The 14,685-nt window shown below is 39.7% G+C and overlaps 1 protein-coding gene across 6 annotated transcripts in view; it reads right to left on the bottom strand.

Annotated features, from left to right (window-relative positions):
• Nucleotides 1-14,685, bottom strand: part of aspm (assembly factor for spindle microtubules) — a 92,527-nt gene that overhangs the window by 65,446 nt on the left and 12,396 nt on the right. For all 6 annotated transcript variants that reach the window (XM_033027990.1, XM_033027992.1, XM_033027995.1 and 3 more), the window contains 7 exons: nt 12,162-12,229; nt 11,842-11,983; nt 11,272-11,402; nt 2,763-2,938; nt 1,770-1,912; nt 1,595-1,680; nt 665-883 (listed from right to left, as the gene is read on the bottom strand). In XM_033027990.1, the coding sequence (XP_032883881.1) occupies nt 665-883; nt 1,595-1,680; nt 1,770-1,912; nt 2,763-2,938; nt 11,272-11,402; nt 11,842-11,983; nt 12,162-12,229 (965 nt within the window). The remainder of the gene's footprint in view (nt 1-664; nt 884-1,594; nt 1,681-1,769; nt 1,913-2,762; nt 2,939-11,271; nt 11,403-11,841; nt 11,984-12,161; nt 12,230-14,685) is intronic.

Below are 14,685 nucleotides of genomic sequence, written 5' to 3'. Positions count from 1 at the left end.
TCCCCACAGTAGAGAGGCCTTGTGAGTAGATTCAAGAAAGTTTACTGTCATATATATGGTGTGCGAGTCAGTGTGTATGTGTATGAATGTGTAATTGGGTGTGTATGTGTGTGAGTCTGTGCTTGTGTATGTGTGTGTGTGTGTGTGTGTGTGTCTGTGTGAGTGTATGTATGAGTGCGAGTGTGTGAGTGCATGAGCGCGCGTGTGTGTGTGTGTGTGTGTGTGTGTGTGTAGGAATTGGTGGAGAGGTGGAATATTTTGTTGGGGGACCAGCCCTCCCGTGTGAAGCTGGGACCCAACGGGTCCCACTTAGTCTAGTGACTTTTTAAATCCATGCATTTTTTAAGCAGCAAGATGAAACAGGAAGTCGGGCTGATTTTTTAAAAAATCCATATTTTACAAAGCAAATCCGTACATCCGTATTCTGATCGCATTTCTGTACAAAATACAGAAAATCTATACTACTTTGCAGCTCTGCATTTGCACAGACTAAAAATAAAATTTCCATCTGTGAATTAATTGGAAAATATGCTTCTGCATACAACCAGGCGACCTGAAAAGCCATCCAAAATTCTGAATCAGCATAAAGAGTCAATGCAACACAAGACAACCCGCTTTAAAGACAGAAAGCAGAATTAGATCAATTTTTAACAACTTTACGTACTTTCACACCATAATATGCGCCTACAGCATTTATCCAATTTATCAACAAAGTGATCCGTGGGCTATATTTTTCAGGCATGCAGCTGAGGTCTTGATCTTTCTTTGGGTGGGGCAGAACAGCCAGAGAATGCAGAGCAGCCATTTTACGTGATGTGTCCAAAGCTTTTTTCAGAAATTCAATTTCTTCTCGCAATTGATCTTCATTTAGCAAAATCTCCACCTAATTAGATCAAAACAGCAGTCAAAACTAAAATGTTGGCACTTTATGCACAACACTTAAACTGGTCTATCTTTTAGCTTGTTAGTCATATCATCAGTGATACTGGACTGGGTATTTTTCTATCCATGTCTTACTTGGTTCTAATAGTGAGGTGCAGGAAGACAAAACAAAGAGGATTTGGGATCTCATTTGTATGCTCCATTCATTTCTTCGCACATATATCTTCTTGTACAAAGGTGCAGTCCCAGATATTACCATTAATTTTGAGAGGAACTTCAAATAGCTGCTAACTAAAAAATAGCCCATTTCTCAATATATGCTTGAATATCTAATTTCAAACCTATAAGGGGGAAATCTTTTAAAACCGAGATGAGAAGAACTTTTTTCACACAGAGAGTGGTGAATCTCTGGAACTCCCTGCCACAGAGGGTAGTCGAGGCCAGTTCATTGGCTATATTTAAGAGGGAGTTAGATGTGGCCCTTGTGGCTAAGGGGATCAGAGGGTATGGAGAGAAGGCAGGTACGGGATACTGAGTTGGATGATCAGCCATGATCATATTGAATGGCGGTGCAGGCTCGAAGGGCCGAATGGCCTACTCCTGCACCTAATTTCTATGTTTCTATGTTTCTACCCACACACTTCCTTTAATGATCAGAAAAATTGTAGGTTAACTATTTTCAGTTCAATTAGATTACCAGTCCATACTGTACCTGAAAAGCAAAGATGATTCGCCATAACAGTGCTAACGTCTTTTCCCGATTTCCATCCACTATATCTCTAGAATCTATATCATTACCTGGTGTACAAATAGAAGCAATTATATTCAAAAGCTATTTTTAAAATGTTTTAATCTTTCGACTGAAGTTAATAAAAAAAAGGTTTTACCCCGTTCATCTTTCAGATCAACTCGAGTTTTTAGGACATTCAATGCAACAGCTACATTATGCAGTTTCTGCAGTCGACTGATTGCTGGGACCCTTAGCTGCTTTGACAGGTGCCAGTTTTCAGTAAGAAGCTCCATTGCTCGCCTGTAACAGGTCACCAAACAAAACATTCATTTGAAAAGTGCACGTCAATTAGAAATTCTTCTCCATGGAAACTTCACTCAGTAGTTCTAATGTAAAGATTTTCTTTCATAATTTAAGATTTTCTTAACTCATCACTTCAAAAGAAACTTGATAACAATTTTTGGTCAATGTACCAGTTACTATATTTCCTCTGGTACTGATTGAATATATTCTCGTCTGCAATAACCCAATGTTTATTTTGAAATAATTAACTTAAAATGTATTCAATATTCACTGTTTTAGCCTCCACCCACATCAAAACTTCTGATCATCCATCTGTATGTTTCTTAATCCAACTAAGATCATGCCATGCAATCAACTCTTCAATGCTCTATGAAATGAGCAAGCAAACAATAGTACCTCTACATTAAAAAATATATGACACTATATTTGGGTGGACATTGAGAGCTTAGCTTAAGATGAGGGGGGGGTGGCAGTTTAAAGAAGATGTGGGGCAAATATTTCCACACAAGGTGGGAGGTGTCTGGAATGTGTTCCTGAAGATGGTGGTGAAAGAGGATGCATTAGTGGTATTTAAGGGACATAGATAGACAGGTGAATACGGAGGGAGTACAGGGATATAGATCATGTGGGCACAAGGAGATTAGTTTAATCTGGCGTCATGTTCAGAAGACAGTGTTTGGTCCAAAAGCCACAACCTAAAAGTATCACTGCATTTATAATGTTTGTAGCAATTACCATTAATTTATTATACTTACATTATTGCAACTTAATTGTTTTGATTAAACAGCCAATTTTAAAATTAATCTCAGAAACATCATAATTACACAGACTGACCAAAAATACTTACACCAAACGAACACCACATCGAAGATCGACAGCAAGATTGGTGACTTCAAATTTAAATTCATGAAGTGGTGTCTGACAATGACTGACTGTCAACCCTAGGAAACCAAGATGCCGGGAAATGTCTCCTTCACCACTGAGGAAATCTCTCGAGAAGGCAAATAACAGGTCTTTGCTGGTCTAAACAAAAAAAGGCAAGTTAAGGAAAAAAAGTCACATTGTAATGCATACTCAGCCTTTTCTCCAGGACACACACACACACGTTTAACTTTACTAGTTTCACTGATGCAAAATTACACAAAATGGAGGTTGTACAATAAAATTGTACAAACCAATTTAGACACTTCACTTCTTTGCTATCAGAGTTAAATTGTCTGTACAATTTTAAAGCCTCAATTTGTTCAATTTTAATTTAAATCATTCATTCCATCTTTGGTGTGCACTTACTCATGGCATTCCAGCATTGTACCAATTTTTCAGCACTAATACCAATATCAAATTTCTTATTATCTAAAAATTTAGGCCAAAACCTCATTCGAAATGGACAGTATCATGGATTAACAGAAAAATAGATTTTAATAAATTAATTATATTTTAAAAATGCAACTTTATGAAAAATTGTTGAACACAGGATAATTTGTAATTTCTAAATTTAGTACTAGATCTGAAAACAGTTGAATATAAAATATCATTCATGATGTCCTGCTGAAGAATTTAGTAGTCCCACTAAAACAACTGAAGAATGAAATGTCTGTGTAGTTTTACATTTCATGCTGGTATCTCAAAGACCATTATCAAGGCCAATTTGTTCATCATTCAAAGGGATGATTAAACCTTTGCCATGAAGAAAGATAAACTCCACAATAAAAGCTCAGGGGTCGCACAGTGGCTCAACGATAGAGTTGCTGCCTCACAGCACCCGAGACCTGGATTTGATCCTGACTGTAGGCATTGTAGGGCGGTCACGGTGTCGCAGTGGTAGAGTTGCTGCCTTACAGCGAATGCAGCGCCGGAGACCCGGGTTCGGTCCTAACTACGGGTGCTGTCCATACAGAGTTTGTACATTCTCCCCGTGATCTGCATGGGTTTTCTCCGAGATCTTCGGTTTCCTCCCACACTTCAAAGACGGACAGGTTTGTAGCTTAAAGGGCTTGGTAAATGTAAAAATTGTCATTAATCAGTTTAGGATAGTGTGTGGGGATCGCTGGTCAACGCGGACCCGGTGGGCCGAAGGGCCTGTTTCCACGCTGTATCTCTAAACTAAACTCGACATAGAGGCCCGGGACCGTTGGAGACAGTGGAGGAGGGTCAGGGCGGTGAGTACTTAAATCGGGCACGGGGCTTGTTTTCACAGAGGCCCGGGACCGTTGGAGACAGTGGAGGAGGGTCAGGGCTTACCAAATCCCGTAACGTTCCACACTCCATAGGGAGGGTTTCTGGTGGAAGCCGCTGATTGGCTGAAGCAGACTAGAGGAAGCAGCTAATTGGGTGCAACCTCAGGTTAGCATTTCTGCTTTCTGGCTAAAGGTACAGAGCTTTAGTAAAGGTATAGTGGGCTAAGGGTACAGTGGGCTAAAGGTACAGTGCTTTTTGTTTATATAATAAAGGTGCAGTTTAAAGGGCAAGAGGGAGCAGCTGTTTGTGTCAGATACCTGCTGATTTCTCCCAGCAGTTTCTATTGGATTATACTGGTATCGGATCCAGGGTAAGGCGAGAGAATGACAGTCAGAGCAGTGTACTGTTCTGGATGTCAGATGTGGGAGGTCATGGTGGCGGATGGCCCTCCAGACGTCCACATCTGCACCAGGTGCAGAGAGATGGGGCTCCTAAGGGACCGTATTAGGTTCCTGGAGCAGCAGCTCGATGACCTCTGTCTGGTCAGGGAGAGTGACGAGGTCATAGAGGGGAGTTATAAGGAGGTGGTCGCTCCAAAACCACGGGAGACACGTGGGTCACGAAAAAGGAAGGGGAAGGGGCAGAGGCAGGAACGAGGGAGTACTCCACTGTCGGTACACCTTGCAAATAAGTACTCCTGTTTGAGTACAGATGAGGATGACAGCCTACCCGGGGGTAGCAACAGCGGACGGGCCTCCAGCACAGAGACCAGCCCTGTTGCTCCGAAAGGTAGGGAAAAAAAGAAGAGGGCAATAGTAATTGGGGACGCTATTGTTAGGGGGTCGGATAGGCGTTTCTGTGGACGCAGTCGGGAGACCAGGATGGTGGTCTGCCTCCCTGGTGCCAAGGTCTCGGACGTGTCTCAACGCATCCAAGATATCCTGAAATCAGAGGGAGAGGAGCCTGAGGTCGTGGTACATATTGGTACAAATGACATAGGTAAAAAAAGTGAAGAGGTCCTGAAGGGAGGATTTAGGGAGTTGGGAGGAGAGTTAAGGAAAAGGACCAAAAAGGTAACAATCTCAGGATTACTGCCTGTACCACGCGACAGTGAGAGTAGGAATGGAGCGAGGTGGAGGATAAATGCGTGGCTGAAAGACTGGTGCAGAGGGCAGGGATTCAAGTTTCTGGATCATTGGGACTTCTTTTGGGGAAGGTGGGACCTGTACAGAAAGGATGGGTTGCACTTGAACCCGAGGGGGACCAATATCCTGGCGGGGAAATTTGCAAAGGTCAATGGGGAGACTTTAAACTAGAATGGTTGGGGCGAGGGACTCAAATAGAGAAAGCTAGTAGACAGAATGGGAGGCAGGAAGCAGAAAAGGGAAGCACTCTGACACAAGAGGAAAAAGAAAAAAAAGGAAATATTGTAAGAAAGGTGGATGAGCTTAGAGTCTGGATAGACACCTGGAAGTATGATGTTATGGCGATCAGTGAAACATGGTTGCAGGAGGGCTATGATTGGAAACTAAATATTCCAAGATTTCGTTGCTTCAGGTGTGATAGAATTGGAGGGGCAAGAGGTGGAGGTGTTGCATTGCTAGTCAGGGAAGATATTACAGCAGTGCTTTGGCAGGATAGATTGGAGGGCTCATCTAGGGTGGCTATTTGGGTGGAACTGAGAAGTGGGAAAGGTGTAGCAACACTTATAGGGGTGTATTATAGACCGCCAAATGGGGAACGAGAATTGGAAGAGCAAATATGTAAGGAGATAGCAGATATTAGTAGTAAGCACAAGGTAGTGATTGTGGGAGATTTCAACTTTCCACACATAGACTGGGAAACACATTCTGTAAATGGGCTGGATGGTTTGGAGTTTGTAAAATGTGTGCAGGATAGTTTTTTGCAGCAATACATAGAGGTACCTACTAGAGGGGCAGTGCTGGACCTCCTGTTAGGAAATGAGACGGGACAGGTGGCGGAGGTATGCGTTGGGGAGCACTTCGGGTCCAGTGATCACAATATCATTAGTTTCAATATAATTATGGAGAAGGTCAGAACTGGACCTAGGGTTGAGATTTTTGATTGGAGAAAGGCTAACTTTGATGAGATGCGAGATGATTTAAAAGGAGTGGACTGGGACATTTTGTTTTATGGGAAAGATGTAGAAGAGAAATGGTGGACATTTAAAGGGGAAATTTTAAGAGTACAGAATCTTTATGTTCCTGTTCGGTTGAAAGGAAACAGTAAAAATTGGAAAGAGCCCTGGTTTTCAAGGGAAATTGGACATCTTGTTCGGAAAAAGAGGGAGATCTACAATAATTAATTTTTTTTTTTTTTTTTTTTTTTTTATTAGAAGTACGGTAAATTACAATAACACACAACACATATATCTTAATACATTTTTTGTACCGCTTCATTTTTTTTTTTTTTTTAAAGCTTTAAGAAAAAGATAGAAGTAAGGAAAGTAAAGAAGGTGCGCAAGAGTTGTGAAGTGCAGAAGAGTGTTGGGAAAAGAAAGCCCCTTAGAAAAGAAGTTAGAGAAGGAAGTAAAGTAAGAAAGTAGACCCTAGAAAAGAAAGAAAAAGAAAGTAAGGACAATCGCTCTATTATAACATTAAACTCCGCAGAAAGACTACCAACCAAGTCTGTTTTTGTTGTTTTATCTCCCAATGCCAGGTCCTGATACCATTTATTTATTTATTTATTTTTTTTAAATTACTATTGCACCTCATGCTTGTAATAGGTCCATAAACGTAGACCACGTCTTTTGGAATTGGTTTGCTTTATCTGCTAAGAGGAATCTCATCTCTTCCAGATGTAATGTTTCAAACATATTTGATATCCACATTTTTATTGTTGGTGTGGGCGCATTTTTCCAGAATTTAAGTATGAGCTTTTTTCCCATTATTAGCCCGTAATTGAGTAAATTCTTCTGATACACATTTAATTCAGGGATATCTTCCGATATCCCAAAAATGATCCATTCTGGTTTTGGTACCAGTTTTATTTTAATTAATTTTGAAAAAATATCAAATATTCCATGCCAGAATTTTTGGATTTTTGTACAAAAAATAAAAGAATGCGCTATGGTAGCTTCTTGACACAGACATTTATCACAGATTGGTGAAACATTGGGAAAGATTTTATTTAATTTAGTTTTTGAATAGTATAGTCTATGTAATGTTTTGAATTGGATAAGCGTATGTCGTACATTGATCGAGCATTTATGCACCTGTAGTAAATGTTTATCCCAGCTCTCTTTTGAAATTTTTATAGCTAATTCTTGTTCCCAGTCTCTTCTAATTCCATCTGTTGTGGGTATTTCTATGTTTAAAATGATATTATATAAGTACGATATTAAGTTAGCTGATTCCGCCTTTGTCTTCATTGCTTCATCCAGTAAGTCGGAAGGCATATTATGATAGTCTTTTGTGTATTTTTTCAAATAATCACAAATTTGAAGATATTTAAAATATTGGTTATTTTTCAAATTATATTTCAGTTGTAGTTGTTGAAATGATAGTAATTTTCCCACTTCATACAGATCTTCGAGCGTTTTGATTCCCATTCTTTCCCAATGTATAAATGATTTGTCTATGATTGATGGTTTAAACGATGGGTTATTGGCTATTGGTATTGAGAGAGATAGGTTTCTTAATTTTAGATTCTGTTTTATTTGTTTCCATGTTCTAATTGTGCTATGTATAATTGGGTTTTTATTATAATTTTTATTATTCAGATTTATTGGTGAGAGGATAATCGCTCCTATATTACTCGGGGAGCAATCCCCTTTTTCCATTACAATCCAGTCCGCCTGCTGGGCAGAATTGTCCAGCAGGTGAATCATATTTTTAATATTTACTGCCCAATTATAATACATAAAGTTAGGGAGCGCTAGACCCCCCACTCTTTTCGTTTATTAAGGTGTGTTCTTTGTATTCTATGGGGTTTATAATCCCATATGAAATTTGTAATGTCTGAGTCCAATTTTTTGAAAAACTTTTTTGGGAGATATATAGGTATTGATTGAAATAGGTATAGAATTTGTGGTAAGAAAATCATTTTTATAGCGTTTATTCTGCCTATTAAGGACATCGGAAGTGTTTTCCAGAATTTAATCAAATTATTTAATTTCTTAAGTAGGGGATTATAATTGGCTTTAAACATATCCTGGTAATTTCTAGTAATTTCAATTCCCAAATATTTGAATTTTTCTGTAGCTATTTTAAAGGGGAATTTCCTGAGATGTGTTGAGTCTTTTGGTTTTATCGACATAATTTCACTTTTGTTCCAATTTATTCTATATCCTGAAAAGGATCCAAAGTCCTCAATTAAATTTAATATATTCGGTATACTAATTTGTGGTTTTGTGATGTACAGTAGTACATCATCGGCATATAGGGATATTTTGTTATTTGAATATTTTGTATTATAACCGTAAATATCCAGGTGTGTTCTTATTTTTTCAGCAAGGGGTTCAATTACCAAAGCAAATAACAGCGGAGATAATGAACAACCTTGTCTATTGCCCCTTGATAGTTCAAATTTCGAGGATAATATATTATTAGTTAGTATTCTAGCCGTAGGTTTGTTATATAATAGTTTTATCCATGCAATGAAGTTCTCTCCCAATTGGAATTTTTGCAATACTTTAATCATATAATCCCATTCTACTTGATCAAACGCTTTTTCTGCATCCAGTGAGATGATAGCTAACTCTTGGTCGTGAGATTTATGTGAGTGCATTATGTTAAGCAAACGTCTCAAGTTATTGAATGAATGTCTCTTAGGTATAAATCCTGTTTGATCCTCATTTATTAATCTACTAACATACCTGCTTAGTCTACTGGCTAGTGTTTTCGCTATTATTTTTTGATCCGTATTTAACAAAGCAATAGCTCTATATGAACCTGGTTCTTCTATATTTTTATCTTTTTTAAGTATTAATATGATCGTTGATTCTGCTAGTGTTTCAGGTAAGCTTTGCTCCTCAAAAGCATATGTATACATTTTCTGTAATCGTGGAGTAACTATGTCATAAAAAGATTTATAAAATTCATTACTGAATCCATCTGGTCCTGGTGTTTTTCCATTCTTTAGTGTTTTTATTGTGTCTTCTATCTCCTTAGAAGTAATTTGTGCTCCCAGTTCCTCTTGTTCCCTCAGTTCTAATTGTGGTATCTACAATAATTATAGGCAGCATGAAGTAAATGAGGTGCTTGTGGAGTATAAGGAATGTAAAAAGAATCTTAAGAAAGAAATTAGAAAAGCTAAAAGAAGATATGAGGTTGCTTTGGCAAGTAAGGTGAAAGTAAATCCAAAGGGTTTCCTACAGCTATATTAATAGCAAAAGGATAACGAGGGATAAAATTGGTCCATTGGAGAAACAGAGTGGGCAGCTATCTGCAGAGCCAAAAGAGATGGGGGAGATATTGAACAATTTCATTTCTTCGGTATTCACCAAGGAGAAGGATATTGAATTATGTGAGGTAAGGGAAACGAGTAGAGTAGTTATGGATACTATGAGTTTCAAAGTAAAAGAAGTATTGACACTTTTGAAAAATATAAAAGTGGATAAGTCTCCAGGTCCTGACAGGATATTCCCTAGGACATTGAGGGAAGTTAGTGTAGAAATAGCCGGGGCTATGACAGAAATATTTCAAATGTCATTAGAAACGGGAATAGTCCCCGAGGATTGGCGTACTGCGCATGTTGTTCCATTGTTTAAAAAGGGTTCTAAGAGTAAACCTAGCAATTATAGACCTGTTAGTTTGACTTCAATGGTGGGCAAATTAATGGAAAAGATACTTAGAGATAATATATATAAGCATCTGGATAAACAGGGTCTGATTAGGAACAGTCAACATGGATTTGTGCCTGGAAGGTCATGTTTGACTAATCTTCTTGAATTTTTTGAAGAGGTTCCTAGGGAAATTGACGAGGGTAAAGCAGTGGATGTTGTCTATATGGACTTTAGTAAGGCCTTTGACAAGGTTCCTCATGGAAGGTTGGTTAAGAAGGTTAAACTGTTGGGTATAAATGCAGGAATAGCAAGATGGATTCAGCAGTGGCTGAATGGGAGAAGCCAGAGGGTAATGGTGGATGGCTGTTTGTCGGGTTGGAGGCAGGTGACTAGTGGGGTGCCTCAGGGATCTGTGTTGGGTCCTTTGTTGTTTGTCATGTACATCAATGATCTGGATGAAGGGGTAGTAAATTGGATTAGTGAGTATGCAGATGATACCAAGATAGGGGGTGTTGTGGATAATGAAGAGGATTTCCAAAGTCTACAGAGTGATTTAGGCCATTTGGAAAAATGGGCTGAAAGATGGCAGATGGAGTTTAATGCTGATAAATGTGAGGTGTTACACCTTGGCAGGACAAATCGAAATAGGACGTACATGATAAATGGTAGGGAATTGAAGAATACAGTTGAACAGAGGGATCTGGGAATAACCGTGCATAGTTCCTTGAAGGTGGAATCTCATATAGATAGGGTGGTAAAGAAAGCTTTTGGTATGTTAGCCTTTATAAATCAGAGCATTGAGTATAGAAGCTGGGATGTAATGTTAAAATTGTACAAGGCATTGGTGAGACCAAATCTGGAGTATGGTGTACAATTTTGGTCGCCCAATTATAGGAAGGATGTCAACAAAATAGAGAGTACAGAGGAGATTTACTAGAATGTTGCCTGGGTTTCAACAACTAAGTTACAGAGATAGGTTGAATAAGTTAGGTCTTTATTCTCTGGAGCGCAGAAGGTTAAGGGGGGACTTGATAGAGGTCTTTAAAATGATGAGAGGGATAGACAGAGTTGACGTGATCAAGCGTTTCCCTTTGAGAATAGGGAAGATTCAAACAAGAGGACATGACTTCAGAATTAAGGGACAGAAGTTTAGGGGTAACATGAGGGGGAACTTCTTTACTCAGAGAGTGGTAGCGGTGTGGAATGAGCTTCCAGTGGAAGTGGTGGCGGCAGGTTAGTTGGTATCATTTAAAAATAAATTGGATAGGCATATGGATGAGAAGGGAATGGAGGGTTATGGTATGAGTGCATGCAGGTTGGACTAAGGGAAAAAAGTTGTTCGGCACGGACTTGTAGGGCCGAGATGGCCTGTTTCCGTGCAGTAATTGTTATATGGTTATATCCCGAAAAATACTGCCTGCAAACATCTTACCTTAAACTCAGCATCTTTGCAGAAAAGACATGGATCATGATCTATTAATCTAGATTGCTTGGCACAGTCCAGAAACCAAACTAGAAGCAGGAATTTCTTCAGAGTGAATTGTGCCAAAATCTCTTGGTGCTCTAGAAAAGACAAAGCACAAAAGCTACAACATTTAAATTTAGTCCCCAACTCACCTTTCTCTCAGAGGAAGAACATCTGCATGTTAAAACTACAAAATATCAAATCCTTAAAAAGGCTTTATTTTAAACTGAAAATTATGCATCTTTGATCATAACTTAGTATTTAAACATTTGGGGTGAAAATTCTTCATTGACTGCTAATATTGATTGGATACTAGATCATTTACAATCCATTACCTAGCAAATATTCCAAAGATGAATGCCTATCTCAATGTCATTGATCATGTAAAACAAACATGAGATAACAGCAAAACATGTTGGGAGGGAGGTTCACTATAATCCGATAGTTGTATTCCCAAGAAATCTCGTGTTATAGAAAAATGCGCTATAAAATCAAAAATTATGGTATGCAGCGCACATTGGTAATAAAATTTCTTACCATCACAATATAAATGTGGCACTGTTGGATGTCTATATGCTGCTGCTATATCCGAATTCCAAAGCAAGCGATTTAAAATGAACCTGGCTAATCCAGTAATATCACTGTTGCTTTCCAATGGAAGCATTTCACCAAAGACACACTGCAATATAATAACAGTTGAAGAAATTTAAGCACATGAACTAAAATTCATTGCAAATAAACAAAATTGTCTTTATTATGAAAGTTTTACTCTTGCTTACTCCACATCTAAAGCAAAGTAATGTCTACCTAAATAAAGAAGCATTATAAACATAACTTAATTTTTAGTAAAACCACACCTCTAGTCCAATTCGTAGCCACAGTGGATTATATGATAAAAGCCATTTGAGGATTTTCTGTCGATGTCCTATAATGGAGAAAATAATATTTACAAAACAGCAAATTCTCATTCTACTTTTCCCTTCACATCCATTTAGTATCTTTTACATAAATCAATTTATCAGCTATTAGATTAGCGCCAGATTTGGAGACACAAGCTATTGCAGATGCTGGAATCTTGAGCAAAACTGAAAGTGCTGGAGGAACTCAATGGTCAGGCAACATCCAAGGAGAAAATGGACAGGTGACATTTAGAGTCCGGATTAATCTAAAGTGTCCCGGCCCAAAACGTTGCCAATCCGTCGCTGCCTGACCCGATGAATTCCTCCAGTTTTTCTGCAGTCAGTAATGATTGGGCATCAGACAGAAAACAGTGTTCGACAGACAGAAAACAGTGGAAAGAAATAGGTCTTTTGGAGGTGACAGGCAGTAATGCAGGGCCCGCACGGGAGACTGGTGACTAAAATTAAAGCACATGGTATTGGGGGTAGGGTGTTGACATGGATAGAAAATTGGTTGGCAGACCGGAAGCAAAGAGTAGGAGTGAACAGGTCCTTTTCAGAATGGCAGGCAGGGGCGAGTGGAGTGCTGCAAGGTTCGGTGTTGGGGCCGCAACTGTTTACCATATATATTAATGATTTGGAAGAGGGAATTAGGAGCAACACTAGCAAGCTGGGTCGCAGTGTGATCTGTGAAGAGGATGTTAGGAGTTTGCAGGGTGACCTGGACAGGTTGAGGGAGTGGGCAGATGTGTGGCAGATGCAGTATAATATAGATAAATGTGAGGTTATCCACCTGGGCGGCAAAAACAAGGGGGCAGATTATTATCTCAATGGGGTTAGGTAAGGGGGGGGGGGTGCAGCGAGACCTGGGCGTCCGTGTACACCGGTCACTGAAAGTTGGTGTGCAGGTACAGCAGGCAGTGAAGAAAGCCAATGGAATGTTGGCCTTCATAACAAGAGGATTTCAGTTTAGGAGTTACGAGGTTCTTCTGCAGTTGTATAGGGCTCTGGTGAGACCACATCTGGAGTATTGTGTACAGTTTTGGTATCCTAATTTGGGGAAGGACATCCTTGTGATTGAGGCAGTGCAGTGTAGGTTCACGAGATTAATCTCTGGTATGGCGGAACAGTCGTATGAGGAAAGATTGAAAAGACTAGGCTTGTAGTCACTGGAGTTTAGAAGGATGAGGGGTTATAGAAACATAGAAAATAGGTGCAGGAGTAGGCCATTCGGCCTACAAGGTTCTTTAGTAACTTGTCAGTTTCTTTGTTGAACTAAATTAAGGCGCATGTTGCAATCAAAAGCGCTTGAACAATTGGTTGGGAAGAAAGCCAAACTGTAAGAAAGACGACTGCGCCTCCTTTTCAAGAGCAGCCAGCTCTTGCACGGTCGGTGCCAAAGCATCAACATGACCCTTAAACGTGCTACCTCCCGTTGCTTTTTTCTGTCCATAAACTACTTTACCATCAAACCATATTGCCATTCAATATGATCATGGCTGATCATCCTACTCAGTATCCTGTACCTGCCTTCTCTCCATACCCCCTAGTCCCTTTTGCCACAAGGGCCACATCTAACTCCCTCTTAAATATAGCCAATGAACTAGCCTCAACTACCTTCTGTGACAGAGAATTCCACAGATTCACCACTCTGTGTGAAAATTTTTTTCCTCATCTCGGTCCTAAAAGATTTCCCCCTTATCCTTAAACTGTGGCCCCTTGTTCTGGACTTCCCCAACATCGGGAACAATCTTCCTGCATCTAGCCTGTCCAACCACTTAAGAATTTTGTACGTTTCCATAAGATCCCCCCTCAATCTTCTAAATTCTAGCAAGTACAAGCCGAGTCTATCCAGTCTTTCTTCATATGAAAGTCCTGACATCCCAGGAAGCAGTCTGGTGAACCTTCTCTGTACTCCCTCTATGGCAAGAATGTCTTTCCTCAGATTAGGAGACCAAAACTGTACGCAATACTCCAGGTGTGGTCTCACCAAGACCCTGTACAACTGCAGTAGAACCTCCCTGCTCCTATACTCAAATCCTTTTGCTATGAATGCTAACATACCATTCGCCTTCTTCACTGCCTGCTGCACTTGCATGCCTACTTTTAATGACTGGTGTACCATGACACCTAGGTCTCGTTGCATCTCCCCCTTTCCTAATCGGCCACCATTCAGATAATATTTGGCCTCTTATAGAAACATAAAATTATAAAAGGACTGAACAAGGTAGATGCAAGAAAAAATTTCCGATTTGTGGGGCGAGTCCAGAACCAGGGGCCACCGTCTTAGAATAAAGGGGAGGTCATTTAAAACTGAGGTGAGAAAAAAGTTTTTCACCCAGAGAGTTGTGAATTTATGGAATTCCCTGCCACTGAGGGCAGTGGAGGCCAAGTCACTGGATGGATTTAAGAGAGTTAGATAGAGCTCTAGGGGCTATTGGAGTCAAGGGATATGGGGAGAAGGCAGGCACAGGTTATTGAT

Source organism: Amblyraja radiata, chromosome 10 (genome assembly GCF_010909765.2).
Source record: "Amblyraja radiata isolate CabotCenter1 chromosome 10, sAmbRad1.1.pri, whole genome shotgun sequence".
Classification (NCBI taxonomy): domain Eukaryota; kingdom Metazoa; phylum Chordata; class Chondrichthyes; order Rajiformes; family Rajidae; genus Amblyraja; species Amblyraja radiata.
Note: the sequence above shows the minus strand (reverse complement) of the source record. Positions and strands in the feature narration are given on the sequence as shown.